The 26686-nt window shown below is 42.8% G+C and overlaps 1 protein-coding gene and 1 long non-coding RNA gene across 2 annotated transcripts in view; one reads left to right on the top strand and one right to left on the bottom strand.

Annotated features, from left to right (window-relative positions):
* Positions 1 to 21900, top strand: CENPH (centromere protein H). Its single transcript, XM_037902938.2, has 9 exons — positions 1 to 355; positions 1860 to 1915; positions 2479 to 2527; positions 4734 to 4808; positions 8363 to 8419; positions 9020 to 9083; positions 10835 to 10886; positions 11760 to 11923; positions 20795 to 21900. The coding sequence occupies exons 1-9, from the start codon at positions 204 to 206 to the stop codon at positions 20885 to 20887; spliced, it is 762 nt and encodes a 253-aa protein (XP_037758866.1). The 5' UTR covers positions 1 to 203; the 3' UTR covers positions 20888 to 21900.
* The window catches only part of LOC122465807, a 6440-nt gene continuing 785 nt past the window's right edge, over positions 21032 to 26686 (bottom strand). Inside the window, exons 2-3 of the long non-coding RNA XR_006290870.1 lie at positions 25566 to 25635; positions 21032 to 22138 (exon numbers count right to left, since the gene is read on the bottom strand). This is a non-coding gene — a long non-coding RNA (uncharacterized LOC122465807). The remainder of the gene's footprint in view (positions 22139 to 25565; positions 25636 to 26686) is intronic.

The raw sequence follows: 26686 nt of genomic DNA on the forward strand, positions 1-26686 counted from the left end.
GGGACTGTCCTCTCAGCAGGCCTGAGAGGAGAATGCCGAATTACGAGCCCGGGAAGCGACCGGAAGGATCGCTGGTGCCCAGCCAGGAGTAGCCGCTGGCCGCGCTCATCGATGGCGCTAGTGACGTGCGGCGGCGGCGGGCGGTTTGAAGGCGCAACCCGGCGGCGGTTGAGCTGCTGTCGGGCGTTGTTGCCGCTGCCTGGATGGAGCCGCTACAGCGAGTGGAGGCCGCGTCCAAAGCCCTGGGGAAGCTGGCGGCCCACAGCGCTGCCGCCGGTGGATCCGTGGAGACCGGGGCGGCCTCGGGGCTGGGGGCTGCGGCTGGCGAGAAGCTGGACCTGGTGACCCTGTTCCGGTCAGTGCTGCGGCCCGGGGCCGGAGCTGGCCGCGCCTGCGCCGCGGGAGCCTCCAGCGGCCCCAAAGCGTCGGCCGAACCCGCGGGTCTCCGCGCCGGGCGGCCTGCGGCCCCCTCCGCCGGGCCTCTCGCTAAGAGCCGGACGTGGGGACCTGGACTGAAATGACCTCCGGGCCAGGCTCAGCCCAGCCCTTTCTCTGTGATGCCCGGCTCCTGGAGCTCCGCTCCCGGCCGCTGCCCTGGCACTCTCCGTCCCGGGCCCTGGCGTGTACGGGAGGGGAGCCGAGGGAGGGCCGAGCCCCCATCCCATGGGCCTACGTGACCTAGGGATGCAGCCCGCCCAGATCTGAACCTCTCCGGGTTGCTGAAGCGTCCAGTAGTAACCATGTCTGGTGGCTTTGCTGGTGCAATATCAGTCTTGGGGCCCCCTCCCGAAAGAGCCAGGGCTAAGCCTGGAGCCCTTCATTTCTATGCTCAGTAAAACTTCACCATGACATTGTAATATGGAGGTCTGTGTAGCTGAGGTTATGTCTGAGTAAGGGGACTGTTGTCCCCTTACAAAAATTCGGGGGGTGGGGTTTGTTGGCTAGTTCCCACTATCAAAAGGAAGGGGAAGGGTCACTGGGAAATTAGAAGCCTGAGACTAATGGTCCCCAGGGGCAATGGGGAGAGGCCAGTGCTCCAGGTCAGAGCAGGCAGGCTAATGAGGGAGTCAGGAGGCTGGGAGGGGGGCGTGCTCCATGTGAGCGGGAATTGCCTGGGTCATACAGAGTGGGCCTGAGCTGAGCTGGGGAGCAGAGCTGTGCTAGTCAGAGAAGCAGCCCTGGGATCAGGCCAGTGCTGGGAGCAGAACCACAGAAGCAGCCCAGAGAGTAGTCCTGTGCTGGGAGCAGAGCTGCAGCAACCAGAGCTAGAGGGGCCAGAAAAAGCAGCCCAGGGAGCTGGAGCCAGAGCACCAGCAGTGCTGAGGCAGAGTGGAGCTGGGGCTGGAGCAGTCCGGAGCCAGGTGCAGTGAGTAGCTGGGGAGATGGTTCTTATCTTGGTTAATTCTCCACTAGGATTTTTACATGGATATCTATCCTGATGAAAACACACACTCTTCCTTCCCTCCCTCCCCCTTCAGTGAAGATGTCGCCTTAGTCCATCGAGGTCATTGTTATCACAGTGACTGTGCTATTGTAATTCACTATTGGTTTGAGGATGCCTTTAGAATAACAGATGCTGTTAAAAAACAAAAAAAACCCAGAACTTGCAAATATTTTGCTGGGTATGCTGCAAAATACTCTTTTGATAGTGTTGTTGGAGAGGGCTGAGGGTATACTTCCCACAATAACAAATGGATGGAAAGGAGTTTTTTTAGGTGTCTGACTTCCTTTTGAAGTGTCTAGGATTTTATTTGTTGTATTTATGATGTTTGGGGGTGTCTAGAGCTTTAGATTAGGTGTCTTTTTATTGTTTTAAATCTAAAAAAATGATAAATTACTTTTCTTGTTTCCTCTTATAGACTAAGAGAACAAATAAAACAGCAACTTATGGAATATAATACAACAGTTCATGCAGGTAAGTCTTTGTCTTTCTTTCTTTGATTGCTGTCCATTAGCTCCACAGCAACAATGGAGCCAAACAGTCTTCCACCGCTTTCTGTTTTGTATCACTTTCCTGGCTTCATTCATCTTTAACCCTTTTTTCTCTGTCATTCTTCACTCTGTCTATCCAATGCAAGTAAGTGTACATGCTGTCATAACAGAAAATAATGTACCTGCATGCTCTATCTTAATTTGACTGATATTGCAGTAAAGTAATAAAAGATGAGAAACCAATAATAAATGTAAACATTTTAAAGTGTTTCTTATTTTACAAACAAGATGCTTGTTCAGATTTTTGTTAAATACCTTATTCTTGCACTGAACATCCAACCTCTTTGTTTGCAAAGTTTTAATCGTGTGACAATGGTGTGGTTTTGGAATTTCAAATTAGACCCTTTTCAATATCATCACAAAGTTAAAACTATAATAAAGACTTTCAGAAATCTGTTCAACTGACATCTCACACGTTCTGCGTAAACAGGTTTTTTTTTTTTTTTTTTTCAGTCTCGCTAACTTAAAAATACTGTTGATTTCCAGGTGAAGAAAGCATTCCAGACCAAGCCATAGAAGAAAAGCTGTTTGAGGCGTATGTCTTCTGATAACTATTTTTAACTTTTAAAATAGGGGTAAGGGGAAAGCTGTCATAGGTTCTATTCTTACTGTTCTCCTTTTAATAAGAATGTTGGATTAATTATCAGAGCTTTAATTTCACTTGTGGAGTGCAGAGGGGGAAGCAGAGAAATTTTATTCCGCCCCTCAAATATTTTTTCATATGATGTGGACTCTGCTCTCTCATATCCATAGTCTTCAGAGTGTTGGCTGGGATTTAGGTACAAATATCCAAGTGCTAAACTAAATTCCACTTTTAAATGAGAATAGAATCTTATGTAGAATCATAGTTTTTTGCCTATGTTAGGCATTCAGATAGCAAGTTGCATTTAGGGTCCAAAACTACATTGGACTTTCAGGTTACTGGTTCCTCTTATTAATTATGCTTTTATAATAAAGATGCTTTAAAAAAGGGAATGTACTCTTGTAACTGGTTGTAGTGATCAGAATATTTCTAATATTCTCTTTAAGAGTTCAGATAAATAAGCATCAGGAGCAGAAACTCAAATACAGATGCTGTTTTCAAACAAATATTTCTAATGATTCAGACAGTGGGAGATACAGAATTCTCTAAATAATGTGTTCTTACTTTTCTTTCTGGTCTTTAAAATGCTGATTATGAATAGAAAAGTGAAGGCATTCCCCTTCCTGATTTTTCTCCATCCCCAAATCTGTTCATAGTAGGATTTTTGTTCTCTTAGATTTTTTTTAAGCAACCATAATCAGAGGAGAATCATGATCGCAGTTTTTGGCACTAGTTCTGAGTGCTGTTTTGCATTACTGAGGGACAGCAGGAGCTTCTAATATTATGGCCTAGAGGAAAAAAGCTAACACATCCATGTGGTGATGCTAGTTAGTTCTGCAATGTAAATATCCTTACATAGGAAAAAGTCAATAATATTATTTAGGTTGCAAAACTGGACACAAAGTTAGGAATTGCCAGATTCATGATTGCTCATGCAATCTTAATTCAGCCCTTTTGTGCATCCAATTTGTACGTGGAATGAGACAGAGGTCCTATGGAAAAAACAGATTGTGATTGTGTAATTTAAGATCATAATGCATATACTCAGTGTGGTTGAATTAAGGTTGCATGGACAATTATACATCTGGCACTTCCTTTAAATTTCAAGTGCTTGATTTTTGTAGGCTAAATAACATTCTTTTAACTTTTGGGATTTGGGTTTGTTTCATGTGTAATTTCCTCAACAAAACTGTTTGTTACACAGTTAGGATTTGGTACATGTGTCTCATCAGGAGGATTTAAACCCTCAGCTTTCAATACTGCAGCCCCAACTTCTACAATTTGGGCTACAAGACTAACTCTGATAGTGGAGGGCTGGCACCATGTGCTGAATCCAGGGGGTGGCTGAGGGGAACTAGGTCTGACTCACTCCCTCTGCCACTTGGGAGTTGAGGGAGCTTCTGTTCCGTCTGGTGCCTCCAGAGTAGGGATGAGGATCTTTGACCGGATGCTGGGGTCAGGAGAGTAGTGGGGAGATCCTTTCCCTCTCCCTGCTATAGCTTCTCTGAAGTATTTCTAGTGGACAGGCTGCTGTTGCCGCTTTGGTGGCAGCGGAACTAGGCTCTTTAGAATGTTCGTTGGGTTTGCAGGCTACCAACATCTTCCTGAGGAGCCTAATTACACTTTACAAAGCAGTTAAATCTGAATGGAATTTCATGGGACGAATAAAAGGCACTCCTATAGACTAGAGGATTTCTCCCTGCTGAGTATTAAAGGGCTGCTGCAGACAATGGAGGTGATGATGGTTCTTAAAGAAAAGGTCACAAGAATACTTCATAATAGAGAGTTTAGACAAGCAGGGGTTGCTATCAGCTCCCTCTGTTTAGTTGTGGGGGCGGGGGTTGAATCTGTGAGTTGGTGGGTCTTAGTGGTTCTCTAACTTTTGTTCCTCCAAATCATTATACAAATATTCTTTCTGCCATAGCACTGGAAACCAAGTTGATATCAAAGCACAGCAAAATGCATGTACTGTGATACCAGTGGCACAATGGTACCATAATCAGGAATCCTCTGCTTTTTAAAGGGGAAGTTCATCAATAATAAATTGGAAAAGTGTCTTACTCCAAAAGAAGACAGTGTAACCATGTTTTATTTAAAGTGTGTAGTTTTTGTTTGTCTATAGAATTCTAAAGTCTTCTGCTATTGCATTTGTTTTTAGTGCCACAGAAGATCTGGAAAGAGAAATGGAACAAGCAAAAGTCTCCTTTCAAAACAAAACACTGGTGTTACAAGGGTAAAGCTCTCCTTAAAGTTTTATTCTGAAATTTTGTTTAAATAGTAACAGAACTACATAAGACTTTATTAATGTTGAAGCAAGAAGTTAGAGTTGCAAATAACATCAGAAATGTTAGAATGGTGGTGTCACGTTTTGCAGTGTAATCCACACTAGTGAGGTTGTGTCAGTACCTGCCCTGTAACTCTGGTGTGCCTTAAATGCTCTGCTGCTGTGGCTCACAGCCCAGACACCAACAGTCAGCAAACAAGTATACAATGTCGGTTCAGCATTCGGACTCCACCAGCCGACCTAGAACACAACAGCCCCACCCTGGTCTCCACCAGCCTTGGTTCAAGGTAAATTTCTTACCAATCTTTTTCTTTCTCGCCATGACAGACTTTCAGTCAGGACATTCCACAGAAGTACAAGATGCTGGTTTCCCTTGTCTTCCTAGGTGAAAGATCTTTGCCTTAGCAGGTTTTTCCACTTATATTCCGTTCCCAGAGACTTCAATTACCTTGGCTGCAGGAACTCTGACCCCTTGTGTGTCCAGCAATGGATGCTGTCTTCTCTCTACTTATATCTGCCCAAACTCAGTTTTTTTTCCCCAGACTCGGATGACTACATGGTATTCTTCCTTTCCTGTGGACTTCCCATTCCCTTGCTGATTTGTATGTAAATAGGGTTTCCATTGTTTTTGGCCATACCTTGCTTAATTTCACTGGAGACAGGTAGATTGTTCCTTTTCTTCCTGTCTGGGGGAAAACCTGATTCTCCCTGTGGTTGGTCAGACTTTAAAGTATAATATCATTAAGTATCCATAATTCCTCATATAGTGTTAATATCTTTGTGAAATGTATGTATTAATCACAAGTGTTAGCTTTTGTAAAAGACTTTACTTGATATACTTTTATAATACAGTAATATTGTGTACAGTCAGTTGATTCAATTGCTTATCATTTGAGGTTCATACTCCTGCAAGAGGCTGTCTCCACTCACTAGCTGATGGCTTTGTTTACCTTTTATGAAAATATAACTTCATTGTCTCTCCCTGATGACCAGGCTGGTCAGACAAACACATACATATTCCTTTGTCTAAGGCAGACTGGGCTTATGCATTGCTTGCCAAACACCTTTTAAGAACATAATTCTAGCACATATCCATAACTTTGTACACACCCTCATACATACATCATGCAAGAATATTAATGATCAGTGAGTTACTAGTTTTCCAATGATATGTTAGATGCCACCTTGTGGGTATATATCATGACAACAGTGTGTTAGGTGTAGTGAGTATGCCAGGCTTGACAAGAGCTGCTGACACAGCATAATGAACCACCCATGGGCCTCTGTCACGGGTGACCAAAAAGAATGTAGACAAATATACCTTTATAAAGGGACATGAAAAGGATAAAACAAATAATACTCCAAATGTAAGTCATGGAAGTGCCCCAATGCTGAAAAGATGCATTTTCTCATCTATATTCAAATAAAGTCTTACTAAAGCTAATAGGACTGTTAACATGAGAAGTTACTTACATGCATAAGTCTTTGCAGGCACGGGCCCATAAACTGTCCATTTCTAACATTTCAGTTGAAGAAGTAATCTCTGAATTTCCTGCACAGTAAATACAATGAGAGAAACAGGAAGCAGGAATTAAGAAAATAAAGCTTGCTTTTTCCAGCTTGGGTACCTAGGCGTTGATCTTCAAGCTATTTATTAGGAAGCTCATAATACAACAGATCAATGAAGTTAATATCAATAAACTATGGTACCAGTTCTGGAGTACAGGTTCACAAAATAAAATAATAAATCCAAATTCCTTCCTCTCTCTCATTATCAGCTTTTTAGGTATATAATTGAAAGGTCAGAACTGAATAAAAAGGCATTTGTTATTGAATGATCAGTTTTTAAAATCTTTGGCTTTCTCTTATAGATTTTAAATGACAGTCTTTATTAATCTGTGAGAAAGAAACTAGATTTGACTAAAATTTATGAGAGAGAAGAGTCTTTTTTTGGGGGGGCTGATGAAAGTGGCAACACTGGCAAAAATGTTGTCTTAGTCTAAGGGCTTGTCTACGCACAGAATGGTACAGTGGCACAGCTGTTCTGCTGTAGCAGTTCAGCAATTCTTCCATTGACCCAGCACTGTCTACATGAGGATTTATGTCATCTTAACTACACCACTCAGGGGTGTGGATTTTTCAAACTCCTGACTAGCGTAGTTCAACTGACCTAATTTTCTATTGCAAACCAGGCCTAATTTCCACTAGATATGTCTTCCCTCCTCTCCCCTGTCTAATATTCTGCCAAATCTCCAGTGAGATCTCAGTGGCTTCTGTGCTCAGGGAGTTTCTGAATGACAGCTTTCTTCAGATCCTAAATACTGCAGTGCTTCCCAATGTCCCACAACTGGCTAATCCACAATTCAGCTCCAGAGAGGAGAGCTGAGAGCTGCTTAGTCAGATTGTCTAGTTCTTCCTAACAGAACCCAGCTCCAGGGAGGAGAGCTGGGGGAGACCTGGCTAAGGAGAAAGTGTGGAACTAACTAATACAGCCCAGTTCCAAAGAGGAGAGCTGGGGATTCCTGCTTAAGGAACTACTGAAAAGAGGTAACCCTCAAAGGAACCGGGAAGCATTCCTGGCCCACATGTGGTTTTCAGGCACAGGAAAGAAGAGTCTCCAGAAGGAAGGAGACAGAGACTGTTAGTTGGGCTTAACCTAAGGCGATAAATGTCCCTGGGTATATGTGAGTGAGCTTCTACCTGTGCTTTTGGCTGTCAATAAATGTGATTCTTAAAAGGGGATGGAGGGGCACTGTTGTTTATGGCCCAGGGAAGGGAAGTGAGGAAGGGTTGACCTGTGGTACCATGCCTGACTGAAAGGGGGTGACCTCCATGCCATCTCACAGACCATCAAATTGTTCACTCTGCTTGTATGTTAGATCCTTCCCCCAAAGTCTTTGTCTGTCTGGTCTATTTAGACTGTAAACTCTTCTGGGTTAGAGACCATTACTCTACATACAAGGGCTAGCACGATGGGACCCTGATCTGTTAAGCTCCCTAGGTGCTATCCTAATACAAATAATTAACAACTGTTAATAAATAACAACAAATTCATTGGAACATAGGGACAGATTATTTTTATATAAAAATACAGCATGTGTGGAAAGCAGTAGCTCTCCTGCATTGGTGTTTGATTCCCTCATAGAGATCCACGTCCCTGCCACCACCTTCTCTCCCCCCCCCCCCCGCCCCATTCATAGTCTTGGATTAAGGAGGATTACTGAAGTAATTGAAAGAATTAAAGAGTGGTTGGGGGACATTCTCACTTTAACACACACAGAACCTGGAGGGAGCATATTATGTTCTTTTAATGACCATTTATAAGAGAATCCTCAGATACAATACATTTTGGGTATCATCATGTATTTTACATATGCACCAAATACATGAGAGGAGAAACAGATGCTCAGAACTCAGCTTTTCTTTCAGATTTATCTAAGGTTTTGTTTTTTCTTTGGCTTTCTCATCAACCAGAATTTTTCCTCTTTCCCCACCATGTGTAGGATCCAGCTTATGGATGCCCTCAGAACCAAACTGAGACACAATGATGGCGACTCAAAGTAAGGTGCTTTTTTGTATGCGGTGGGTGGGGAGGTGGACCTGACGCTCCAGGGTAGAGAGCCTGCCAAACTACCTCCGTCACTTTTAATATGCTTTCCCCTTTCTGTTTGTAACACAGTTCTGCTAGGTAGCTAGAAAGTGGTACTAAGGGATGTTGTCTGAACAATTGGCTTGGGCACCCTTCCTTCCCATTCTAGGAAATAATAATGCCTCACCTCCATGATGCCTTCACCGCTAGCCTGAAGGCAAAAGTTCTAGGTTACTACTTAACCTAGATTTTCTTTTGCATGATGCTACCGCCACTATCACCTTGATGCCTAGCAAGTTGTGTACCTTTTGCACAGCGCTAGAAGTGTTGAAAATTAAAGCCTGTCAGCCTGATGATCTGATGAGGGTACAAAGAGAATATTTAATTGATTTATTGAACTGTATTTAGCATAATATACCTAGGGAATAAATGTTTACATTTTCAAGAGTTAAGCACATTATGCTTTTAATGATGCTAAAGGAACAGTCTTTCCCTAATTCAAATCATTATGGTTAAAATGTTCATAGTGTTAACTTATGGTTTGGTAATTAATTATTTGTTCCCTCATTAGGTTGATCTTGGAAACTATAAAACACATAATAATGCTTAGTACTGCAATACTTGAATCTCAGCAGGCAAGTATCTTTGATATTACTAATTATTGAATCATTTTCAGACTTTAGTGGGTTGCCAAAAATTTTTTTTTTTTTTTAATTTAGTTCTGAAATGTGGTCTGATTCTTTTAGGAGAAAACTCTAACTTGGTCTAGACTGTTGACATCTTAGGTTTGAGATTTATGTTGATATTGAACCTATTATGATGGGGATAATAGATGTTGAAGATTTGTGTTTGGGACTGTCTTATCTGCTGGAAATTAGTCTACAGCAATTGAATCAACAGCTATAGAGAGGAAGGGACATTAGCCAGAGGGATAGAACTGCTGTGAGGAGCCTGAAACACGATGCATAAAAATCTACTCTAGAAAAGGGAGTTGTTTTTATGTTTTCAAGGCATTGTGTGTTCCATATTTACAGTTTTGATGTAGTCTGTATCAAATTTAGTCTATAATTAAAAAGACTGCTAGTCGTGGATTCACAGACTTTAAGGCCAGAATGGATGACTGAGTTATCTAGTCTAACCTGCATAACGATCACAGAATTTCACCCAATAATTCCTGCTATAGTGCCAATAACTTGTGGTTGAACTAGAGTGTCATTTAGAAAGACATTCAGTCATTGTTTAAAGACTGCAAGTTTTCCAGACAGGTCATTCATGGAGCTCTTTTCTCTATCCTCAAATTTTAAAACTTCTTTCTCAGTATGTGGACACCAACACCAAAGCTGGATGTAGTATTCCAGAAGTGGCTTCATCAATGCCTTTTATAGAGCTAATATTGCATGCTTACTTTTACTTGAGATTTCCATGTTTATATATCCAAGAATCAGGCTAGCCCTTCTAGCTACAGCTTTACATTGGGAGTTCAGTTGGCTTTCTACCATGTCCCCTTATTCTTTTTCATAGTTGCTGCTTTCCAGGATAATTCCTTGTCCTGCAACTGTGACCAGCATTCCTAGATATATAACTTTTGCAATTGGTTGTATTAAAGTGCATATTGTTTGACTGCACCCAATTTACCAAGTGATCCAGATTGCTCTTAGTAAATCTGTGTTTTACCCTGTTCATCACTCCACCAATCTTTGTGTCATCTGCAAAGCAGTGATGTGATATATATTCTTACAGATCATTAATCAAATACTGAAGAGCATTGGGACAAGAATCCTCCAGAACTTCACTAGAAACCACTCATTAATGGAGAATCCTCAAGAATTACATTTTTGAGATCTGTCCAAATATGTGCCTTACTGACTTTGTATAGTGCTATTTATTTTAATCAGAGTATTGTGTAGTAGTAAGTCAAATGCAGAACTGATCTTGAGATCTGAAAGTCAAGCTGGATTTTTCCTGGTTCATGCATCACCACCTTTAACAAATATTCTGCAAGCCAAATTGTGCCCTCAGTTACAATTGTACAGGTCTGTTGTCCTCAGTGATCTTGTACAGGTGTGATGTAGGGCAGAATTTGAAAACTGGAAATTCACAAGCAGTCCTGCATTTGGAACTTAATGATACACAAACCAAAAAACCATTGTTCTCATTGACAGTAATAAAATTATTTAAAAATGTTTTTTTCACTAAAATAAACAGGTGACTGAATATACAAAGAGAGAGTCTGCTCAGTAAAGTCCCTTTTTACATAGAACTGCACTTTACCTCATTTTATTCTATTTAATTTATTTTGTGTATAGCATTAGTACCTATTAAACATAGTACTACAGATGGACAATATATTAATATCAATGTGTCGAATCCTTTTTCTTTAACACAGCAAGCACGTGAGTTGGAAGAAAAACTGAATGAGATTAAAAAAAGGAGATTTGGTAAGTGTATATAACTTGTTAGCAAGCGTATATTGTCTTGCTACCTTCTGTATCTTTCAGATTGTAATCTCAAACTTTTGTGACGAGCTTTAAAAAGTGTCTGCTGACAACTACATTATCTTGTATAACTGTAAAACTCTGGTCTAGATGTAAAACTTTCTAAAAATTAAGTATGATGGGTACATGAAAGTGAGCTGGTATGTTGAATGTCTGCAGGCAAACAGGACAGGTACTATGTTTTAGAACAAGGAGACTGGAGAACTTCAAAAGAATGCAGTCTCATTCCACTGTTTCCTACTAAACCTCATTTAGAGTGCTTTAGTACAACAAACCCCTATCTTACAATACCTCTTCACAAAGCATTTTATCATATTGTACCTTTGTGTAATGTTTTGGCAGAAAAAGAAAAGTGTGATTCATAAAGATCTCTTCGTAAAGAATAATAATTTTGGGGGGGCCAGGGGAGGAGGGAATGGTTGTAACATGCCTACATGACTTGGCCAGGGGTTGGATTTGGATTTCTTTAAAACCATTCCTCAAACCTAACTTAATATATTATATGCAGATCTTTACAGATATCTGTACCAGCCTTTTGAATGGCATAGTTAGTTAAAACTACTGACAAAACAATCAGCTTTGTTCTTTTACTGTGAGTTTAACATAGGGAAAGTGTGAGTCTGTGTTTAGAAATCCAGGGCATCCAAAATTTTCTTCTAACAATCTCTTTACCGGATCATAAAAATTAGAAAAAGCAAAATATATTAGGTAAGATGGAACATCATTCTGTCAGTCCAGGAATTGTTCTCTACAGTATGTTTGCTAGGATTTTATCCTGTCTAGTCCTAATCTTTCTTTTTCTGTGAATTGAATTAGCACTAAAGCAAGCTGGAGAACACAAACTGCTACAGATACACACACTGAAGAAAAAACAAAAAGAGGAACTAGAGGGTATGGAAGTGGGTGAAATGTTAAAGAGAATATGTAGAAACTTGCAAAAAGAAACACAGATGACTACATTAATTCAAAATATCTTCCAGGTAACTTAATCTGTTGCTTTGAAAATAGGACAAATTTGTACGTCTCATTTCTATCGTATCTCAACCAAACACAATTTATGAACTTTTAGTAGACATTCAACTATTTTTTGGTGATGGCTATTTACTTGAGAGAAATACATTATAGAATCTTTAAAAATGTCTCTGATTAACTTACTCTTTTAAAATTGTAATTTTTATAAATGCAAACTAGCTTGTATGTAAATACCATGATTATGGTACTTCAAAAACTGAGAATCTGAAACTGTCAAACTCTTTTTGAAATGATGTTTACCAGATTTTTATCCATTTGTTATACCTTTTTAAGGTGCTTAAATGATATGATAGATCTTGTCTAGTTGAATGTCCATTAAATCCCAATTAGGAATGAACATGGGATTAAAAGTCTAGAGTGGAAGAAGGGGGAGGAGCATGTTTTGAAGGTTTTGGATATTAAGAGGAGAAGGGCTGCTGGCTGTATCATCTTCTGTAAAGATGAGTGGCACTGGGGAAAATTTCAAAGGGAGCCCCATACATTACTGTGTTGAGTGATCCTATGTTTACCAGAGGTTGGTGTGGATGTTAGCATTGCATTAGTAACTCCATAGTTAAGTATGAGAAGGTATTTCCATTCTAAGGGACTGATCTAGAACCCACTGAAGTCAAGATGGAGATTGCCATTGTCTTCAGTAGGCTTTGGATCAGGCCATAAGTAAGGCTAAGATTATGTCACAGAGGTCGCAGAAGTCATGGAATCTGTGACTTCCAGCAACCTCCGTGATAGTGGGGGCCCCACAGCTGACCAGCGACTGCCGGCTGCATGAGAGGCCGCCCCCTACCCCGCAGTTCCCAGCGGCAAAGGGACCCTGGAGCTGCTCAAGGCTGGCAGCCCCTCCCCCCCCCCCCCGCAGCTTCCCAGCCCTGCAGGGCAGTGGGGGACCCCCAGCTCCAGCCCTGCAGGAGGCGGGGGGACCTCCAGCCCTGCAGGACGGCGGGGGGACCCCTCTCAGCTGCTGCCAGTGAGGGGGGTGAGGGTGCTGGATCCACCTCCCTCCTCATTTTGTCATGGATATTTTTAGTAAAAGTTAGGGACAGGTCACGGGCAATAAACAAAAAATCACGGAAGCTGTGACCTGTCCCTGACTTTTACTAAAAATATCCATGACAAAATCGTAGCTTTAGCCATAAGTACCTATTTTCTCTTGCTCTTTGAGTGGCTTTGCGTATTCCCACTTGGGGTACCGTGTCACCTTGTGGTGCCTTGCAGTAGCACCTACTAGCAGTGTCAGCTGGAGCCGTGGTTCTTAACCTGGGGTCTGCAGACTGTGTCTAATGGGTCCACTTAAACTGAAAACTGACTGAACAGAATTCAATTATATTTACAGACAATAGAATTCCAAAGGGGTCTACACTTCCACTTGAAATGTTTTAGGGGTCTGCAAATGAAAAAAGGTTGAAAACCACTGAGCTAGAGCACTCTTTTGCGTCCTGATCCTCCCCTCAGTATCACTGATGTACCGAGGTCAAGGCTTTACAGGGGCAGAGCATTCTCCCCACCTCAGTTCCTTCCAGCTGCGTGCCACAGACTGATGTGAACCTCTTCATTCTCACCGGAGCATCTTTTCTCAATAGTTAGTGTGAGCTGTTAGTTTAGTCAGTTAGTGATTCTTTTTCGGTTCCATGTTATGGTGGAACTAAAGAAACAGAAGAAGCTGGGATTTAAGGGGTGCTCTTTTGCTGAGCCATCTTTCCAGCATCCAGCCATGTGTGGTGTCTGAAGTGCCTGGGTTGTTTAATCTGGGTGTTTAATCTGCCGGACCTTTACTCCCAGAGCCCATAAGGATAGGGAGACCCACCTTTAGCTCTTTCTGAAGGAATGCCTTGAGGCCAGGCCCTCTGGATCAGAACAGTCCTTTGATCCAACAGTCATCCAAAAAAGGCAAATTTTGGCCCCTGTGACCCCTCAGCAGCAAAGAATTGAAGGTTTACAACGGGCTGCATCCCCAGTCGGGACTGGATCTCTTCCCTGTGGCTCCCTCATTTAAACCTCTGAGGCTACATGTGGCCAAACACAGGGCCATGTGGCCAAACACTACTGCCCTTGTTCCAGAGGAGAGGTCAAGAGACAGTTCGGCCACCTTCATCAATGCCATACCTCACGCCTTACAGCTTTCCAATCCTGGCAGAACTCCTGTGACTGCAGGACCATGATCAACTTTGATGTCCACTTCCAGATCTAGGAAGACAGATTTCGTTGCGGCCTCAGAAGTAGGAGTCATCAGTGCCTTTGGTGTCGACCGTTGTGGTACCAAAGAAAAGGAGGTATGAGGACAAAGTGACCACTGTTAGCAGTGCTGGTTCCTGTGTATGAGAGCTACTGGATCTGTCCAATTCATACAAGAGTGCTACAGCCCCAAAACACAAACCAGTTCCCCTTCACTGTCAATATCATGGGAGATGGACTTGAGTCCAGCACCAGATCCGATATTGTCTCAATCTTCAGATCTGCTGTCTGTTCCCATGTCGTCAGTTTCAGAGAATTCTATCATTGTGGGAGACCAGGTTCACTTCTTGACATCACTACGCATGTCAGATCCAAGTGTGAACGTAAGGGGCTTGTATACTAAGAGAAGGCCCATTTCTCGAACTCGGATCCTCTTCCACATTCCACATCAGGAAGAAGATACTAGAAGGTGTGCGGGGACCATTTCACAGATCCTCCTGTTCTCCCTCTTCCAAGGACCACTACAGGTTCTCCACAAAAAGCCAATTCCCCATATTGGTCCTGCTGGATCTGTTGTTGTCCCTGGTTCACTCTATCTCTGATCCAGACCCAGGTTTTTACTGAGGGAGATACAGGAAGAATGCAGAGACTGACAGTGTGATTGGGACCTGCCTTTGGTCCTCCCCGGCTGGCATATTCCCACATCCTAGTTGCTAGGGAGGCTGGCAGCCCTGGGGCCTATGATTGTACTGGGGGCCACCTCAGGAATTTTTGAGCTATTCTCCATACGGATGGAGAGGTAATGTCTCATCTGCGAAGGATCCAGAAGCCCAGAGATACTTTTATCCAACTCTTCTGGATCCACTGATGATACAGGCAGTGATTCCTGAAGTTTTGTCCAAGGGAGAAGAGGAGGAGGAGGTAGCTCCCTTCTTTTAACAGAAGCAGATGGACACGGATTATGAACCAAATCTATCACCTGACAAACATGTGGGGGTGGCTTCAGCCTCCTCTCCAGTTGAGGATACTGTGCAGTTCTACAATCCAGTGGACAGCATGGTTTCCATCTTGAATCTACCTGTGGTATCTTTGGAAGAGACTTTCTGCCTGGTATTCAATATCTGTGGTGCTACAGCTAAGAGTAGGATATCCCTACCCATCCTGGATGGACTGCTACAGCCAGCCAGATCCATTTGGTCCACTGCTGCATCATCAGCCCATCTCCAAAAAGCCAGATAAACTGTACCAGGTACCTTCTGAAGGTTTTTCTTATTTTCATGCCCATCCTATATTCTGTTCCCTGGTGATGGCTGCCTCCAGCAACAGATCAAGAACTGAGCAGAAGCACTCCATACCAGCTGATAAAGAGGGCAAAAAGATCAAATTGTTAGGGAGAAAAGTGTTCTTCCTCGTCCCTCAGTATTAGGGTGATGAATTATCAAGCAGCCATGGCCCATTACCAATTCCATTTATTGGGTGGGGGTAGGAAATGACTATTTTTATTTGACCTGCCGAATGACAGAAAAAGGTTGGCTAGTGCCCTCTTAGTAGAGGGTCAGAGTGGCAGCTCAAACGGAAAGTTTAGCTACTTTGATGTTTCAGACTCTGTTGCAAGCTCATTGGTGTCTGCTGTGATCATTAGGAGGCATGCATGGCACCATTCCTCATTCTTAACTATGGACACTAGACTTAAGCTGGAGGGGAAGGTCTGTTTAGTGAAAAGACAGATGAGTTACTGCAAAAACTGAAGGATATGAGATCGATGGCTCGTTATCTGGGTCTGATTCCCTCTCCTAGAAGGAAGCCCTCCTCTCCCACTTTCAGGTACGAGAGGTAATCCTGTCCACAGTCTTCATTGTCCTATTTTTTTAACAGATCGGACATCCGCAATACCAGCAGCAGGCAGTTTTTCAGTCAATATGAACCAAGGTCTAAACCTAAACAAGCCACTGCATCAGCATCCTCATCACTAAGCCTCAAGCCCCAGTTCTGACAAGATATGCAAGAGTCAAAAAAACAGTCAACGAAGACCAATCTATCCTTTAATTTGGGAACAGACTAACCTACTTCATCTATGTATGGAGGCAAATTGCCTTGGACCAGTGGGTCCTAGAGATTATTGAAACAGGCTATGCCAAACAGTCCAAAGGTTGCCTCCCTGCAATTTTCCCTGTTCTTCCCTCTTCAGGAATCCCACTCTCAAGGTGATTCTTATTGCAGAAGTAGAAACATTTCTTCTGATAGAAGCAGTCAAAGATGCTTTCAGATACCTGAGAGGCCAGGATTTGCAGAAGAAGGCTGGGGGATTTTGACTGTTATTCAACTGATGGGCCTTGAACATGTACATATGGAAGTTTTGGTTCCATATGTTGACTCTGGCCACCATAGTCCCGTCGCTGTCGGTCATGGATTGGTTCACAATTCCCTGTCTAAAAGATGCTTATTTTCATACTTCATTTTGTCAGAATCATTGCAAGTACCTTTGATTTATGGTGGCTAGTTGCCACTTCCAGTATCAGGTGTTCCCAGATGTCCTTTTTACAGCACCCAGACTTTTTACAAAGTGTCTCTCTGTGTTGGCAGCTCATCTGAGGAGTCAAGGTACTTTTGTTTGCCCTATTTAGACGAATGGCTACTGAAGTTCTCTTTTCAGAACTTGGGCAACTGGGAAAGAGCCCAAAGTCAGTCCTCTGCCTTTCACAAAGGATTCTCTTTATAGGTGCCATACTGCAGAAGGGAGACCTTTTTCTGCCAGAGGACAGTTTTATTGACAAAATCAGAGGTTGTCTAACTCATCATTAAAAGTTAATTTGGCAGCCATCTCCATGTATTACACTCTAGTTGATGGTAGATTGTTGTTTGTTCATTTGTTGGGTTAAAACATTTATGAAATGTATATCCCTCTGTTAGAGACCTTGCCCCCTTCTTGAGACCTCAGTTTGAGGTTGGCCATACTGGTATAATTGCCCTTTGAACCTCTACCACAGGGGTCGGCAACCTATGGCACGCGTGCCAAAGACGGCACGCGAGCCGATTTTTAATGGCATGCTGCTGCCTGCTAGGTCCCAGCCGCCGGCCCCGCTCAGCCTGCTGCCGAACCCAGGCTGAGACCCCAGCAGGCAGCAGCATGCCATTAAAAATCCTGCCCTCCCCGGCCCGCTCTTCTCCGCACCCCCACCCCTAGCGGGGGCAGGGTGAAGAAGCTTGGTTCTGCCAGCTGCTGCTGCAGGGTAGGCAAGTTTCCCCCTCCCCCACCTCTTCCCCCAGTGTGCTGCGTTCCTGCCCCTCCTCTCCCTCCCTGCTGCCGATCAGCTGATGGCCCTTGTGAGGGAGGGGGAGAAGCAGAATCGGGGAGGAGGCAGAGAAGAGGTGGGGACGGGGCCTTGGGGAAGGGGGTTGAAATCAGGGCATATCCCCTCCAGCCCCCTGCCCTGAGCTGCTCTGGGCAGGGGGATGGGAGCACCCCCCAGCCCCCTGCCGTGACCCCTACACCCCACCACACACACCCCAGCCCCCTGCTCTGACCCCTGCACCCCCCTCACACACACCCAGCCCTCTGCCCTGCACCCCCCACGACCCCAGCCCTGACTCCAGCACCCTCACACATACCCAGCCCCCCCACACCTCCTGCCCTGACTCCTGCACCCCCCCACACCCCCCGCATTCCCACCTGCACCCCTCGCACCAAGTGGGAGCTGCCCAGGTAAGCACTCCACACCAAAACCTCCTGCCCCAACCCTGAGCCCCCTCCCTCATTCTAGCTCCTGGTCAGATCCTACACCCCAACTCCCAGCCTGCTCCTTCACCCCCAGCCCTGTGCTCAGTGCACTCCCACCCTCAGCTCAGTGCAGAGAGAGAGGAAGAGAATGGGCTAGAACGAGGGAGAAGGTAGGTTCCCACTCTATGTAGGCAGGGCCGGGATCCCAGATTGGCAGTGGGCTGAGTGGGGCTGGCAGCCAGGAGCTGCCGGCCTCACTCAGCCCACTGCCGGTCTGGGGTCCTGGCTGCCGGCCCCTTGCCAGCTGGGGTCCCGGCCGCAGGCCCCGCTCAGCATGCTGCTGACCTAGGTGAACAGAACCCCAGGCTGGCAGCGGGCTGAGTGGGCCGGCGGCGTAAGATCAGCATTTTAATTTAATTTTAAATTAAACTTCTTAAACATTTTGAAAACCTTGTTTACTTTACATACAATAGTTTAGTTATATAATATATAGACTTATAGAAAGAGACCTTCTAAAAAATGTTAAAATGTATTGCTGGCACGTGAAACCTTAAATTAAAGTGAATAAATGAAGACTCGGCACACCACTTCCGAAAGGTTGCCGACCCCTGCTCTACCATTTATCCTATCAAAAGGGCTTTCGTTATTGCCATCTCATCAGCCGGGAGAGTGAATTGAATGCCGTTCTCGCTAATCTGCCTTTCACTTCTTTTTATAAGGACAAGGTAGTTCTCAGACCTGACCCCAGATTTTTACCCGAGGTAGTGTCTGATTTCCATATCAATTAAACCATTAATTTGTTGTTTTCCCCCCAAGCCACACTCTAATAAGGGGGAATCTGTCCTATACGCTTTGGATGCCTGATGAGCCCTCACCTATTATCTGGACAGGACTAAATTTTGTAAATCTTCTTCTAGATTCTTATGCCAAGAACCACATGAGAGATGCAGTTTCTTCCCAGACTTTCTCGATGGATTAAACAATTTATTGCTGAATGCTACATGCTGGCAAAAGCTCTGGTACCTGCTGCTATTTGATTGCATTCCACTAGAGTCATGACTACTTCCTTGGCTTGTCTTATGCAGGTGCCAGTTGCTGAAATTTGCAAAGCTGCAACCTCGACTTCAGTTCACACATTCACTAAGCACTGTGCCTTGAATTTGGCTTCTAGGGTGGATGCCAGATTTGGCAAAATGGTGCTTCAGTCTCTATTCAGCTAGGACTCTCTGTGCCTAGTCTTATGAGTCTGTCCCATAAATGGAAATGTGCAGAGCTAGGCAAAGAAGTAATGAAGGTTCTTCAAGTGATTGCACATGTCCATTCCACTGTAGGTGTTTGTGCCCTCCAGTGCATGGCTGTTGGAGAGATTTTACCCTTAGCAGTACCTGTCAGGGTGTCTCAAGCACATGCTGCTGTCTCATGCACGCTGAGCAGGCATAAAGGACCAAGCTGCCACTGACCCTTCTCAATTCCTTCCTACTACTCATGACAGTTGTTGGAGCTCCCTATCCTTGTCTACACAAGTCTTTAATCTACACTAATTATACACAGGTACTATTTACAGATTTTGACTAGAGTGGAGGGTGGGTGGGTTGTTGGTTGTTTTCTGTAGTTCCAGCACCCAATTTGGATACTAGAGATATGCTGTACTCTCTGGGTTTCAAGCCTTGCCACTCTTGTGATAAGGCAATGCCTAATAGTGACCCTCACCCCAGCTCTCTTAAGCGCTTGAGGGAGGCTCATGTGAATGACGTGTGACATCTGTAAGGGCTTTAAGCCCCATTCCATCTGCTGATGGAGTTGGCGCCATGTCCTCCATCTGAGCCATCTACCTCAGTTCGGGTACCAAGCATCTCCGTGTCAGTGCGCATCACATGTTTGCCTCTTACTATGTAATCTCTCAGCAACCTAGAGACTATGCTAAATTTGGATGAGTGGTCTTTCCGCCTCTGTTCAAATAGACTCTAAACCCATCTCCAGATGGGACTGCTTTTGAGTCACCTACAGTGGAAGAGACATGGGCAATCACTCAAAGAAGAAAAACTGTTACTAACCTTTCTGTAATTTGTTCTTTGAGCTGTGTTGCACGTGTCCATTCCACAATCCACCCTCTGTCCCCTCTCTAATGGAGCTGGTCTGGTAGGAAGGAACTGAGTGGGGTTGGGGTAGCTCAGCCTTTTATGCCTGGGCAGTGTGTGTGAGACAGCAGAGGGTGCTCAGGCCTCCCCATCAGGTTCCACTAAGGGTAAAAACTCTCCAGCTGTGCACTGGAGCACACAAACACCTACAGTGGAACACCTCTCAAAGAACAACAGTTACAGAAAGATTAGTAACCATTTTTTACTTGTAACCAGAGTTTGAGATGGCTCTGCATGTTCACACTTCCCACCCAGCTTACATCTCTGTTGGAGTCCTTGTTTTGTTCTCTGTCTCTGGCTTTGTGGTGGAAGGAACTGAGGTGGGAAGGGAGCTCAGACCCCTATCTAGCCTTGCCCTCAGTACACCAGTGACACCAGGGGATGGGGGGGAATGAGAGTTCTCGAGCTGACACTGCTAAAAGGTTCTACCACAAGATGGTGCAGTACTCCTAAGTGTGAATATACTGAGCTAGGTACAAGTTACCAGTAAGTAACCTTCATTTTTGTAAGCACTTGAATATTTCTTGAGGGGAGCTATCTTTTGAGTTGAAATTAATACTTCCTGTTAGCAGCGCCAAAATCATATGCATGGTGTTAAAACAACACATTTTCTGTGTTTTGAGTTACTAAAACTACATGAATCTTTATGTACTGATTCAAACTTTAAAAAAAAGCAACAACTTGGGCAACTTCTTAATAAGCGATAATTAAAATAGTGCTTTAACATTTTAGGGTGTTTTTTTTTAACTGGTTTTCCTATGGCATTTAAACTAATGATAACTGTCTTATTACAGAGCATCATTATTGGAAGTAAAGTCAACTGGGCAGAGGATCCAGTTTTAAAGGCAATTGTTCTACAGCTTGAGAAAAATGTGAACTGTATCTGAATAAGCCACAAGAATTTTTTTAAAGCTATAGTTTTTATATAATATGCATCAATAAACCGGAGTTCAACTAGACTGACACAAGTAATGGTAACAATAGCAAGACAACGTAAGAGACATTGAAAACAGGACCTTTCTACAAGTGCATTTCCTCTGCTGTGGTGGTTCAGATGTGCAATTACATAGTTGTTGGTGCAAAACTGAATCATTATTTTAAGGGCTTAGATTGTAACATTACAGTCTGATCTGAGGTAAGTACATAGCTGCTCGACCCCAGGAGCTGTCCAGGGAAAGGACTGCAGCTGTCTAAGTCTTGTCTGTCCCTCCACACCAAGGAGCACAATGATCTGCTACTGGCTGGCACACCAAGGCTCTGCTCTCTTCCCCCATCTTCCTGCCTGGGAGTGGGAGTAGCAGTCCCCCCTGGTGCTGTTCCTCCCTGAAGTGTGACTCTGACTGTGGGATAGCCTGTGCAGGAGAGTAAAGGGGCACCTCATTCCCCTTATTCCCCTGCATCCTTTCCTAAGGACATGTCCCAATACTGCACATTGTGAAAATCGTATTCGTACAAAGGTTGTGTAGTCGTTATTTACAAAGGTTACCATTGATAACCAAGGTAGCACTATGGCCAAAAGTGTTGTGTATGATTTAAAACTTTAAAAAGTTGTGCTCATTTTATTTTTTATGACTTTAAAATGACTCTAAATGATGATCAAAACCAATTTAGTCTGTGCTGTATCTGCTACTATAGCTCTCTAACACCAGCTTCAATAAAAATTGTCTGTCCTGAATCACAGCAGCCAACATAGAGAAAATGGCAGTTGTGCAGAAGGCACGTGGAATTTTTATATAGGCCAGTGCCTGAGTTTCTAAGTTGAGGACAAAACTCTTAAGATGAGAATGTGACTTCTGTTTTTGTTAAGCTTCAAAATGCAAAAATAGATTAAACTATATACTGTAGTTTTTAAGTCTATTTCTTAGTAATAACCTCAATAAAATGACTTGTGCTGACTGCTTCCCTTTGTCTTTTCCTGAATCTTTCAGTTCTTCTGAATTGGTGATAATATAGTAAATGGTCTGTATATTTGAATGTTCCCATGTGAAGTAATATGTATGGATGACTTGGTGCCATTTTAGAGCTTAATGACTTCCTTCTGTCCTTCCTTCTGTTGACTCAGACAGGCATGTTAGTTTATATTTAAGTGACTGCAGACAGAAAATTCAGTATCTTCCATTGTTACAGCTGTGTTGGTCCTAAGATATGAGAGAAAAGGTAATTAAGGAAATGTCTGTTCTTGGACCACTGTCTTCTGGTGAAAGATACCAGACCTGAAAAAGAGCTCAGTGTAGCTTGAAAGCCTGTCCCTTCCACCAACAGAAGCTGGTCCAGTAAAAAAATCTTACCTCAGTCACCAACCTTGTTTTTGTTGAGAGAAAAGGCTGTTTACCAGTCTGGCTTATGGTTCTTTATTCTCCTATCACCTCCATCCCCACACCTGTGCACTCTAAATTGGTATCTGCCTCCTCTGATTCAGCCCCTTCAAAGAGCACTATTGCAGAGTAGGGACAGCAGTAATATTCTCACCCTGCAAGAGCAAGGACCCCTCAGACTGAAAACACTGTTGTCAGTGGTAATAGCCTCCTTAAATCAGAGAGAAAATGCAGCTGTCACCATTTTTGGCAACAGGACACCCTTCTTTGAAAGAAAGTTTAGTACCCCTGCTGTGGGCTGGGGCCTGTGAAAGGAAACTGGCCCAATGCTCGTGGCAATAAAGCTTCACTTCTCTCAGCCCTCTGGAAACGGCTGCTTCACAGAAGAAGCCATCAACCCTCTAGGGAAGTGTTAGCTAAATTAAATCTGTCAAGCTTAAGATAAATTTATGTTCATGTTAAAAAGGTACATGGCTAAAATTAAAATTTAAATAAGCGTTTTTTTTACTCTAATGAGCATTGCACTGATTATCACCTCCCTTTAATAGTAGCAGGTGTGAAAAGTGGTAAAGCTCCAGGACCTCCATTTGCAGCTGAATTTTAGGAGGTATTAGTGGGTCCCTTGAGAGGAAACTTCAATACCATTCTATTAGGAGAGGAACTTCCACAGCCTATGAAAGAAGCTACTGTGGTAGTTCTCTCTAAAGCTGGCAAAGACCCTATCTTTATGCAGCTCCTGTTGACCCCATATCACTGCTGCATCATGACAAAGATTTTAGGAAAATTACTAGTTAGCCAATTGCAGTCAGTTTTCTCACCTTATATAAATCTAGATCAGACTGGATTTATTAAGGATAAACAAATGTCAGACAACATTTAGAAAGTACTTGCAATCATCCATAATGCCAGAACAAAAATAAATCTTTTGTTATGACTTGATGCAGAGAAAGCCTTTGATTGACTGGAGTGGAACTTTGTTTCAAGTCCTGTCCTATATGGATATTGGCCTCAGTTCCTTAAATGGATAACTGCTCTTTACACCACTCCAAAAGCAGCTGAGAGTTAATGGGGTTAAGTCTCCCCTGTTGGAATTACACAGAAGGACTAGGCCCGCTGTCTCCTTTACTTTTTGCACTGGTGCGAAGGAACAGTTAATGTGTCATAAGAATAAAACTTGCAGGAAAACATCAGAAAATAGCTTTATATGCAGATGATGTAATATTGTTATCTAATTTTCCCAAAAATTAGTTTCTAAAGAAATCCAGGATCTTGGGGAAATGTCTGGGTTTAAAATGAATTATACCAAATCTGAAATTCTAGCTATAAATTTTCCAGACTTTGAAAAGTCACTCTTCCAGAAAATATCTGGGTATAAAGAGGTAACCAACTCTATAAGATACCTGGGAATTCAAATCTCAAACAAACTCTAAGAGCTCTATGATTTGAATATCAAATCATGACTTCAGCAAATGAAAAAAGAACTGTAGAGTTGGGGGAAGTCTGCCAATTTCTTCGTCGGAAAGAATTGCTGCAGTCAAAATGAACATTTTGCTAAGTATCTTTCTTGTTTCAAAATATTCCTGTAATCATCCCAGGTAAAACCCTAGTAGCAATACAGAGCATGTTGTTAGAATGTATATGGAATAAGAGAAGACCAAGAGTAAGTGCAGACATTTTGTACTATCCTATTAAACAGGGTGGACTTGCTGTTCAAAATAGTCTATGGTACTATGAAAATCAGCCAGCTCAAAGCAGTAGTGGAGTGGTAGCACCCTGACACTGCCAAACACTGGGTCTTTATTGAACAAAAAAGTTGTGCCAGTATAAACCTCGCTAAACTACCCTGGATTAATTAAAACAAAAAAAACAAAAAAACCACCCTCCATAAATGTATACATATCTTTTAGCAAAGACTCTATGGTTTTGATATACGACATCTTGTCTCTTGTTTTTTTTTCTTTCCCAATGACACTTATTACAAATAATCCAGATCTTAACCAAGTGACAAATGAGAGCATTTTAAAGATTCAAAGAGCCATAGAATATATATGGTTGTCCAGCTCTTCAGTAAAGAAACTTTTCTAACTTAGTTAGAGATCAAAATTAACTGGCCCACTCTTGTGTAGCACCAGCACTTTTGAATCAGGCAGTATATCTCTCATCTTTCTAGCAAAAAATTGTTTTATACAGAGAGAGAACTTTAACAGAAGTGATGGCATTATAACTTATTTGGCGTATAGTCTGCTCAAGCCAAGCTACAGCATTCTTATCAATTATTTATGTATTGAATTGATAATATTTACAACTTTTCTAACAAAAGTCCACGTATGACATATGGGGAAAAGGACCTGTAGAGATAAATTACTCCGGAGGCATGGAAAAGAGGGCCAGCAACCTTTGTTTGTAGCACAATAAAATACACTTTATTTAAGATACTTGTTCAATGGTACCTCTCACCAGTCAGGTTAAAATGTAGAGAAAGATTGAATAGGGATAAATGTTGGAGAAATTGTGGTGAAAGAGGAGATTTTATGCATGTATGGTGGACTTGTCCAGTCATTAAAGAGCAATAGGATGCAATCTGTAACCAACTATCACAATTTGGTGGATATATTAACCAATGATCCTTTGGTAAACTTCCTAGGGCTTCCTACTGGAAATGATCACACAAAAGGAAATGAAGAATTGATCTTTTGTCTGCTAATAGCTGCTCAGCTATTGATAGCAACTCATTTGAAAAAAAAAAATAGTCCAACTAAAGAGGAATGGTTCAAAAATATGGGAGATTGTGGTTATGGAAATATTAACATGCCAATTATGTACCCAGGAAAATAGAGGACAAATAGATACTTAGGTATTTGATTACTTTGTATTCAATATTCCAAATACATTCACCTGCAAAAACCCCAGCACACCAGTCCAATTTTTGTATATTAACATTTTTGATAGACATGCCTAGTCTGTTAAATGTGTAATCATAGATTTCATTCAGTTTAATAAAATAACTAGAAATGACATGCCATGCCTGTTGTAATTATGCCCACTCTAATACGGTAACATCCTTTTGAATAGAGAGATTAGTACATTCCTGTATAATGTCTCCTTAAAAGCTCACTGTTACAATGATTTTTTTGTTTCTGATATTTATATGGCAAGGATTTGTGAACCTGTTAATATTTCCCAAATAAATAAATAGTAATAAAAATATGTAATAGTCTTTGGAGCTGAACAACATTGGCGCATATGTTACCTTAAAACTCCACAGAACTTCCCCTTTTCTTCAACTCCCAGTCGTTGGACCTCTTTCCTATCATCTTCACCTAGTAGATTTAAAACCAGAAGAGACCATTATGATCATCTAATCTGCCCACCTGTATTAACACAGGCTATAGAACTTCATCCAGCGATTCCTATATCAAGCCAAAAATTTATGATTGTACTAGTACACATCTTTTAGAAAGGCATCCACTCTTGATTTCAAAATCTCAAGTGATGGAGAATCCACCACATTCCTTAGTTGGTTAAATCATTTTTTAAAAAGTGCCTTATTTCTAGTCTGAATTTTCAACTTCCACATAATGGATCTTTGGTAGCCTCTCGCTGCTAGACTACGCTGTTTAGGGTGACCATATGTCTCTTTTGGCCGGGACAGCCCATTTTTTAAGCCCTGTCCCAGCTGTCCGGCAAGAACAAACTGGACAAATGCTAAAAAAAGTGGGGTGCAACCCCTTGTGTGGAGGAATGTGTGGGGTAGACATGGTGGACAAGTTGCAATGCCAGCCCTGCGCAGAAGGGAGGGCTAGGGTGAATGGTTCAGGTGCCGTTCCAGTCGCACATGGAGAGGGGGAGTCTTAGGCTGGCCCTGTGTACGGGGGGTAGAGCGGGGCTGTGGGCCAGCCCCACGGTGTTTCACTTTTTCCCTTTGGGAAAATATGGTCACCCTAACTCTGCTAGACTAATAAGCATTCTACTACCAGATAGCCTCTCCCTGAGTAAGCACATGATGAGGTCCCCTCTTAACCTTCTAATAATACTTCTGACAAGGAAGCCAGGCTTGCTGGGATCGAAGGTTCACAACTCTTTGGAGCAGTGTATTAAAAAACACCTAGGTCGGGTCTAATAGTGAATGTACAGCCAAAGGTGCTGGAACTAAGGGTGTGGGGGGTGCTGCAGCACTCCCTGGTTTGAAGTGGTTTCCATCAGATACAGGGTTTAGTTTGGTTCAATGGCTCTCAGCACCCCCACTGTACAAATTGTTCCAGCATCTCTGTGTACAGCATAAGACTGTACTCAGCGTAGCACTTTGCTAACTGAACTACCACAGCCATAGCTGCCACAACTGTCGAAGACAGCCTGGACAACCTGGCCTTG

This window comes from Chelonia mydas, chromosome 5 (genome assembly GCF_015237465.2).
Source record: "Chelonia mydas isolate rCheMyd1 chromosome 5, rCheMyd1.pri.v2, whole genome shotgun sequence".
In the NCBI taxonomy this organism is placed as follows: domain Eukaryota; kingdom Metazoa; phylum Chordata; order Testudines; family Cheloniidae; genus Chelonia; species Chelonia mydas.